General features: G+C 41.8%; 1 protein-coding gene across 1 annotated transcript; it reads right to left on the bottom strand.

Annotated features, from left to right (window-relative positions):
* Window positions 1-1,069: 1,069 nt before the first annotated feature.
* On the bottom strand, window positions 1,070-4,752 carry LOC145706607 (homeobox protein six1-like). Its single transcript, XM_081784028.1, has 5 exons — window positions 4,596-4,752; window positions 4,400-4,546; window positions 4,006-4,250; window positions 3,627-3,746; window positions 1,070-1,625 (listed from the first exon to the last, which is right to left on the bottom strand). Exons 1-5 carry the CDS (start codon window positions 4,647-4,649, stop codon window positions 1,196-1,198), a joined length of 996 nt encoding a protein of 331 aa, XP_081640154.1. The 5' UTR covers window positions 4,650-4,752; the 3' UTR covers window positions 1,070-1,195.
* Window positions 4,753-8,652: the final 3,900 nt, after the last annotated feature.

Below are 8,652 nucleotides of genomic sequence, written 5' to 3'. Positions count from 1 at the left end.
CATTTTGCTTGGTGGCGCCGATGAAGACACGCTGATTAAAAATTTAATCGATTGGCAAAAGGGCTTCTTGTCCGAAAAAATTGAGATCAGACGTGGTGAGTATGGCGTTAGTGTGTATACTGTCGAAAATCTAGAAGAGGACGAGGAACTTTTCACTTCTTATAACAATTATCTTATTAAACTTGATAAAGCTTTCGAGGTATATAATGTTTCATAACTGAAATATAAGAAAGTGACGCTTGTTTTCGGCCTTGAACGACAGAGTCGAAGTTAATAAAAGCTAATTCTTCAAACCGAAGCTATATGTCGGCCTCAAAAAAACCTGTTGCCTGTGCCCAATATAAATGGCAATATCCAGTGGATCAAGAACGACCAAAGGTCAATGCCGGGATCCGGGGCTGGAATGGGTTCGGGTGGAGTTGGGCTTGGTGGTGGCTTCTTGCCGGACCAGTAGAGAGCAGCCATTAAGCAGAGGGGCACTTGCTTAAAAATAATCAAAGTTACTCGTATAATGCTATACTATGAAAGTAAAACATGTAATCCTAAAATATACTTACAGCTATAGGAAAATATTCAAGCATACTGTGAAAAAGCTTACTTGGCTGCTATGAAATAAATACATGTTCTAGAGATTTTTTGATAGAATATAAAAAGCTGGGCGACCACTAGCAGAAAATTTGAAATCAACAAAGACGTTCCTGACGGGAACTCTCCCTCCAAATTTTACGAGTGTTCTTACGGGTTATATTTCAAATCTGATAACCGTTGCGTCCCTTCGATCTTCAAAAATAAACTCCGATAGCTAATTTTCAAACAACGTCGCCTCCAATTTCCGACAGCACATGTCGCGCAAATTTTTCCACAACACATTTTTTCCTTGGAATCTGATAACCTTGCGAAATCCATAAACAACCATGATCAACTGTACTTTGTTGCGAAAGACTTGCTAGATTTGCTTGTATTTGTAGCAACTTTGTTTTTTAAAACTCAAGAAATCAACGAGGAGAATTGAAAGATGGGAAATATATTTTGTTTCGAATTGAAGTGAGTATGTACAGAACTAACGCATTACTAATATAAGGGTCAAAGTCATCTATACATAATTAAAAAGAAACACAACTCAGGGAAAAGAAAAAACAGGATGAGTAAAACAGGGTGCGAGTATCTCTCAATCAAAGAGTTAGAAAACTTGTTCTCAAGCAAAGCCAATCGCCGGGTGCTGAACTTCTATGTTCTGGTGCGCTTGGTAGTGTTGGTACATCGAGGGGTTGCTGTAGTGGTGCTGGAGCATCCAGTTGTGGTACTGCTCGGGCGTCGGGACTGCGCTGGCGCTGGAGCTGACACTTGGCGCGGAGCTGCTTACTACTGGCGCAAGGACGGTCGAAGAGTTTTCTTTTGCGTGCGGATCGACGGGTTCCAGTTTGACGTTGCTCTCGTGCTTCAGTAGCTGGTGGCTTTGCTCGCTCAGCTTGTGCACATCGACAGGAAGGTAGCCCAAGTGCGAAGCTGCCATCGCACTGGCCGGATCCAGCGCTGGCCAGCCCAAGTGCGCGTGCGGATGAATCCCGGCCCCGTGCTCGCCATGCTCTCCAACGGGCTCTGGGCTGTGGCCAAGTTCAGCATCACTGAAGGAAATAATTAGCGAAGAAAAGATCATTATGAAATTTCAATCCATTGAAAATCAAATTCGCAAATCGGAAAGAGAACACGATTTTTCACGCTGAAAAAATTGTAAAAAGAATTTGGGAAATCGACTTGGTCCAGAGCGCAAGCGCCACTCGAGCAAGGGGAAAACGCGCGGGCAATTTTGAGCTTACTGTCGGACTCGACTGGTCTAAGCCGATAACTGCTCGAGTGCTGACCGCCACAATTGGGCATTACCGTCTGAAAAAATCCAAACGGGGGTGTATAAGCACATCATCGAAAATTATTCTTGAGCCGCCGACTGGCCGAGGGGAATTCTAGCGGTTTTCTAACAAGGAAAAAATTTTCATTTATTCTGACTTAGATAAGAATGCAGATAATGATTACTACGTTTAGGAGAAAATTCGGATAATGACACTCGCGCGACAATCATGGCCAACATGAAAATGAGTTTTCGCAGATGAGCTCGTTTGGAAAATAATCATGACCACTCCAAAACCACTCCAAAACCGCTCTGCAACCGCCCCTACCCCATGCAGTTCCCTCTCGCGGTTTCTTTAGCACAACAGGTGGTGAGCTTACTTTTACAGGGGCAAGAAACTTCAAGGGAAGAAAAAGACGACTTTCTCTTGAGATGACTTTATCTAGCTAATTTTTCATCAAGTTGTATCTGTCTAATGATGCGCGAAATTGCCATGTCTGATTACGATCAAGCAGTGATTCTCACACTAGAATTCATTCACCCAAGAAAAATGACTTAATTAAAAAAGAAAATGGCGATTTCTTACTTCAAATTAAACTGAAAAAACGCGCAGAAATGCACAAGTGGAAAAGTGCTTAAAACTTTAGAAGTGTAGCGGAACTAGCGCAAAAAAAATGAAGAACGAAAAAAAAATCTGCGCTGAGAAAGGTACTATTTAATAGCTCCGGCGATAACCAAGTGCACTGGGCTTTGGTTTCGGATAATCTTGAAGGCTGCGCGTTTGGTTTCCTTCCGTCGTCAAAAAATCGACGCAGTTCTAGCGCTGGCTTTTTTGCAAAAACGCAATTCGTCTTAATTAACGGAGCAACACGATACAAGAAAACATGAAGCCTAACCGAGACGGAAAGCATTTGTCACTTGGTGCGACTTGCTAGTTCCGTTTGAAACGAATTTGCAAAAAAATAGTATCAATTACATTTGTAATTGACGCTTTAGCGTTCGTTTTTGAGGAGCCTTCAATTATATTTAATATAATTCTTTAAGGACCCCCCCCCCGTCAGCTTTTTTCGAAAAATCAAATTTCAGAATTTTAAAATTTTGACCCTGAAAATGGATTCTACGGGCCAAAAACGATTTTGAGGCTTCATTTTTTGGGGGTCTATCTCGACTCCTTCACCCTCAAAATCGCGTTTGAAAATCGTACTTTTTGAGGAAAAATGACGAAAAAGTCCCAACTTTGCTAAAATTTCAGATTTTTCTTGGTCAAAAAAGGCTCCGAACAAGTTTTTATGATAAATTGAACTTCCAGGAACACCAAGAAGCCAAGATATGGTTTTTTTGAAATTTTCGATATTTTGAGGAAAATTGTTGACGGGGGGGGGGTCCTTAATTATGATCTATTTTGGACGCTAAAAATAAGAAACTGTAAAAACGCGATGTTAACAAAAAAAAAGTGGCCATGAGCTTGCTTAAGTATAATGAGTGATTTTTGCTTTCATTTTCATTATTTTCATATTTTTTTGTCAGAGAGAATAAAACGGCCCAGGCGCTGTGAAAAGGCCGTGGGAGCGTTTTCGCGCTTTTTGTTCCTTTTCGAGGTACATTTTGGCGACAATGTTACCAATACCCACGACGGGATCGATTTCGCCTTTGACGACCGCTTGGAATGACGAAATATCATCACACTAGCCGTTTTCCTACGACAAAACGCTCCTTGCGCGCTTTTGAAAAATGAAAATCGTGCTCCTTCCCGACTTGGCGATTGCGAATAAGTACGTACCGAAGAGTGGTTCCCTTTGCTTCTGCAGCTCGTTCTCTTTGGCGGCGGTTTTTGAACCAGTTCGACACTTGGGTGACTGTCAAATCCGTCATCTCGGCGAGCTCGCGTTTTTCGCGAGGACTAAAATTAGGTTGACCTCAACACTCTCCATAATTTTCAACAAGTGCCCCTTCAAGGGCCACTATCATCATCATCATCTTGGGCTTGCCTAGCTGCATTCCCGATAGAATTGAAGTTGACTTTTGGTACTCAAGAATCTTGGGAAGTCCAAAATGATGATTTAGGCACAAACAAGTATCAAAAGACAATTAAAACCTTCAAATTTGTCACTTTTGTTATTTTTGCTTCATACAAATTTTCTTAAAAATTTTCAATTTACCTTGGATAAGGCGATTTGAGGTACCAGTCGCGAAGAACTGCGCGTGATTTCTCCTTGAAGCAGTAGCTAGTCTCTTCTCCATCCCAAATCGTTCGCGGCAGTGGAAACTTTCTGCGGACCCGGTACTTGCCAACGGCTCCAAGAGGTCTTCCTCGAACTTTTTCAGCTTCAATGTAGTGTGCTTTCAACCACAATTGCTGTAGTCGATCGTGGAACGCAGGGGAGTACTGTCTTGACTCCAGAATCTAATCAAAAAGAATCAGAATTTGAGTTCTAGCGTGTTTAAATTTGAATAGAAAAAGGGGGTTTCAATTGAAGACCCTTGTATTTTTAACAAAAATAGTAATTAATCTATATTTATTGCGAAATTTGAGCATTCTGAGCGTTAAATTACCTTGTAAAGCTCGCGAAAATCGCCGCGGAAAAAGGCAGCGGTCGCTTTTGCCTTGAGAATGGCTTCATTATTCTCCAGCTCTTCGGACTTCGGGAGTCGCATGAGGAACTCTTGTAATTTCTCTCCATTTTGGCTTGTCTCTAGCACCTAGAATTGGCGATAATGAAAAAAATCAGACTCATCAGGGACTACTTACTTCGAGAAGACATATAATCTGCTCAATACTATATCGTGGTCTAGCCTCGCTCATTTTTCACTAATCAGATATTAAGTTCCTATTGAAGGTGATCTCTTGGTATATTTTGTTTCAATTGTGACCAATTAGGCTTTGTGCAGCTGCTCTTTCGTCGCGCCGGCGCCCCCAACAGGCTAGGTGGCGCTGCGTCCGCTCACCCGCTCCAGCCTATTCCACCGTCGTAATTTTCCCTTATCAATTACAGTAATCAAACTTATAAGCTCTCTTCCGTTTACTGTATAAGAAAGTTGTCAAAACCTAAAACTTTACCTTGACAAAAGATGAATAAAATTATCGAACTTATTCATTAAGAATTTTTAAATTAATTTATGTCAAAAAAAATGAAAGAAAAAGTGAAATAAAGATTTTTTAACAATCAGAAATCTTATTACTAATATATACTGGGCTTGAATTTTGTGGAAAATTGATAAAGATTTTCTTGAATTTTGAATTTTCGATCAGAGGAAGGAATTTCTTGAGCGCGAAGGTTAATAAAGTGATTTTGAATTTGTTCCGAGTTTAGTTTCCGAGATTGAAAGATTTTGAATTTTTTGAATCGCGCTTTCTCTCTAGGATGATAAGCAGCGCAGCGGATGCTCGTTAGGGCTCTTGAGTTGGATCGTATTTCATCTGTGATGAATGTTCAGCAAAGATCGATCATCGGTGCAATTAAGCCGCCAGACGCCACTTGCAAGCATACGATACTTGGCCACACTTGTAGTACCTTTTACTTCTTTACTTTTGACATGGCTTTATAAAGTACTCTTCCTTTGCTGGCTCGTGTCTTAAATTTGAACATCAAGAAAGAGGAGATAATTTGCAAGGAGTAGGGCTCGCCATCCTGTGTGGAAAACCTGAGTCAGGCCGAGCCCAGATCCTAGCTACCTATCCTAGTCTTTATCCATAGGATTTTGTATGAGCTGAACTTACTCTTCTTGCTCAAAACTAAGCTCAACTAAAAAATTTATTTTTACTTTTTATCAAAAAAAAAAAATCGGTCTGAACTGTCGCCACCTGGGTCGGCAACCTGTGTAGAAAACCTGAGTCAGGGTCTGGATAGGCTGAAATGAAAAGCCGCGAAGCGGCTTTTTCAAAAACGAAGCCGCGAAGCTATTTCCCCAGAATTTCTCATAGATTGTAATGAGAATATTAGCGAAGCCGCTTCGCGGCTTCGTTTAAAAAAAGCCGCTTCGCGGCTTTTCATTTCAGCCTTTTCAGACCCTGACTCAGGTTTTCTACACAGATTGCCGAGCCCAGGTCGCCACTGTACCAAATTTTCACACTGAAGAAACTAAGCTGTCTAGAGACAGTAATTACGCTACATGGTTCCCATGAATAAGCCACTTTTTCACATGAGCGGCGAGATTAATTCTGGATGTCGGCCACAGATGTGTGAAGAGAGCAATGTTCTGCCTAAAACGATTCGCGTCAACAAATCGCTGCATCCTGAGATCGGCTTGGCCTTGTTCGAGAATTTCATTTTTGTTTTTTCATCGCGTGTTACGCCCAATTAGCAAAAGTTCGCTACTTCAATGCTAAGACTCTTCAACTTCAAACGCGCGCCCATGGCTCCCACAGACGATAATATCGGAACTTGCATCTACTGTAACTCGTCCATAAAACAAAGAACGTAAAAAAGGCAGTAGATAAGTTTACGATCTTGAGACTTTTTCTCCAAAAGACTATTTTTGGGCACAAACTCAAGACCAGAGCTATTTATTATTCCACACGAGAAAAGAAGAGATTCCAGAGGAGTTATCATTTGTCCACTCATGAAATTGAGTTCTCTCTTTCTTGGATTGTTTCCATCTGACGCGGCGTTTCCATTTTTGGAAAGCGGCGGCGTTTTTCCTCGGCGACGTTGGCCACGGCCCCGCAGACGTGCGTGACGCCGAATGCCTCGGAGATACTAATTCCGTGTTTGGTTCCTTTGCCAAAAAAGAAACGAAAAGAAAGCGAAGGCGATCGGATACATATCTCTTTATTCAAGCGTGATTAGTAAATCTGGGCTCGGCAACCTGTGGAGAAAACCTGAGTCAGGGTCTGGAAGATCTATAATGAAAAGCCGCGTAGCGGCTTTTAAAACGAAGCCGCAAAGCGGCTTCACCAACTCATTATTTCAAAAGTTGACAAATTCTGGCGAAGCCGCTTTGCGGCTTCGTTTTAAAAGCCGCTACGCGGCTTTTCATTATAGATCTTTCAGACCCTGACTCAGGTTTTCTCCACAGGTTGCCGAGCCCAGTTGTAAATGGTGAAAGTAAAATCTGCTGAATTCCGTGCCCAGCTTCAATAAATCCTCAAGAAAGATCTAATAGGATAGAAAGACCATAATGCCTCGCTAATCTTGTTGTTGTATTGTCCGTGTGTCAGCTCCGTATCAAGCTCGCGCTTCTTTCCGAAAAAGAAAATGAGTAGACAATGCAGGGCGGTTTCAATGCAACTGGGCCAATCCCAAAACATGAGTGGCGTTTTCCCCTTTTCAAGATTTTTTTTTTGACAGTTCGATTACCTTGACGACCGACACCAACACCTTGAGCGAAGTAAAGTAGAATTGGCGGCGTTATCCCGTGACCGTTCTCTACGTAACGACTCGTTTTGTTCACGAGTTTGCTAGGTAATTAATTAGACGAGAAAAAAGGGTGTAAAAAATCCCTCCGTCGGTGGCAATTTTTGGCGTAATGAGACACGATAATCCAAATCTCTTTCTCTCTCTCTCGCTTTTTCAAAAAACGGCAACTCTACGTAATCTTGCGTTGAGCTTCCGCTACTTCTGTTTGGAGCCGAAGCACTGTCGAACATCCTTGCGAGGCTTTGATTACTACAGCTGATAAATTACTTTCTGGGGTGACATATTATCGCGCGGCAGGAGTTTGAAGAGCGTATTCTATTTCGAAATTATGTTGTTCTCCGATACTGTAACATAGATTTCTCTTAAGGGGGGTCGACGAGAATTTTTCAGGGGTGATCATTATTTCGCTAATACACATAGTCAGGATATGAATCTTATATTTTTGGAATCTACATAATGAACAGAATTGTAAAAATTGACCATTTTTGGTGCATTTTCGCGAAAATGGCCCTTCTTTGACGGGATTTTTGACCGATTTTTTCACGCCAAAATTTTTTCTAGTTTTCGCCGCCTGATTTTTACAAGCCTTTTCTATCCACCAGTAAAATCAGATTTTGCCTATCTTATCAGGTTTTCCCGCATTTTTGGTCACGGAAATCCCGATTCTCGTCGACCCCCTCCTTAAGATTGTCCTGTAAATAGCCCAGTTTTCGGTCGAGGATTTTCAATAGGATCATAATATATTGACAGTATTTGGTTTCGACATCAAGTTCGACGATAACAATTATAATTCGGTGAAAAATAAAGTTGAGCTTTGATCAAAGAAGAATATTTGAAGGACACGTTTGGAGGCGGCGGAGCATTTAATACCTTTAGTCCCGGAGCATGAAATTCGCCTTGGTGCTTCCTGTGAAGACTCTTGCCCAAATCGCTTGATCAGGATGAACTAGGCCCAACTGGATGCACCGCCGGGCTCGAGTTTCAGCAATTCAACGCCCAAATTACGCGGATTAATTTTTATGGATAAGCCCTGCTCCTCGAGTTCCAAGCAAAACCGTACCCCAGAAAATAAATTCGAGACGGCCCGTTCGACCGCATGAAAGTTTTTGCCCTTGGACTTAGCGGAAGTAAGCTTCAAACGACTGGAAAATCCTTGAAAGTAAAAGTAGTGGAGAACAGAGTTGCAAATTTTGATTAATTTTTCTGAGCTGAGCTGAGCTGAACTGAGTAAAAATTTCTCTGAGCTGAGCTGGCCTATTTCGGAGGTTACTGAGCTGAGCTGGACATTTTCAGAGGTCATTGAGCGGAGCTGAGCTGAGCAGACCTTTTGTTTAAGAGAGTTGAGCTGAGCTGAGCTGAGCGGACCCTAATTAGAGCTGAGCTGAGCTGGTTTTTACTGTTTTTTGGTAGTAAAATTGTATTCGAATCATTGAGCTGAGCTGAGCTTAG

Source organism: Oikopleura dioica, chromosome XSR (assembly GCF_907165135.1).
Source record: "Oikopleura dioica chromosome XSR, OKI2018_I68_1.0, whole genome shotgun sequence".
NCBI classification, from domain to species: domain Eukaryota; kingdom Metazoa; phylum Chordata; class Appendicularia; order Copelata; family Oikopleuridae; genus Oikopleura; species Oikopleura dioica.
This window is presented reverse-complemented; position numbering and strand designations above follow the sequence as displayed.

Excerpts from the sequence above, each read along its gene's own strand:
- LOC145706607 (XM_081784028.1), bottom strand. The coding sequence starts at position 4,649 with ATGAGCGAGGCTAGACCACGATATAGTATTGAGCAGATTATATGTCTT. Across the intron at positions 4,251-4,399 it reads ATTTTCGCGAGCTTTACAAG|ATTCTGGAGTCAAGACAGTA; the intron begins GTAATTTAACGC and ends CTTTTTGATTAG. Across the intron at positions 1,626-3,626 it reads GCAAAGGGAACCACTCTTCG|TGATGCTGAACTTGGCCACA; the intron begins GTACGTACTTAT and ends TATTTCCTTCAG.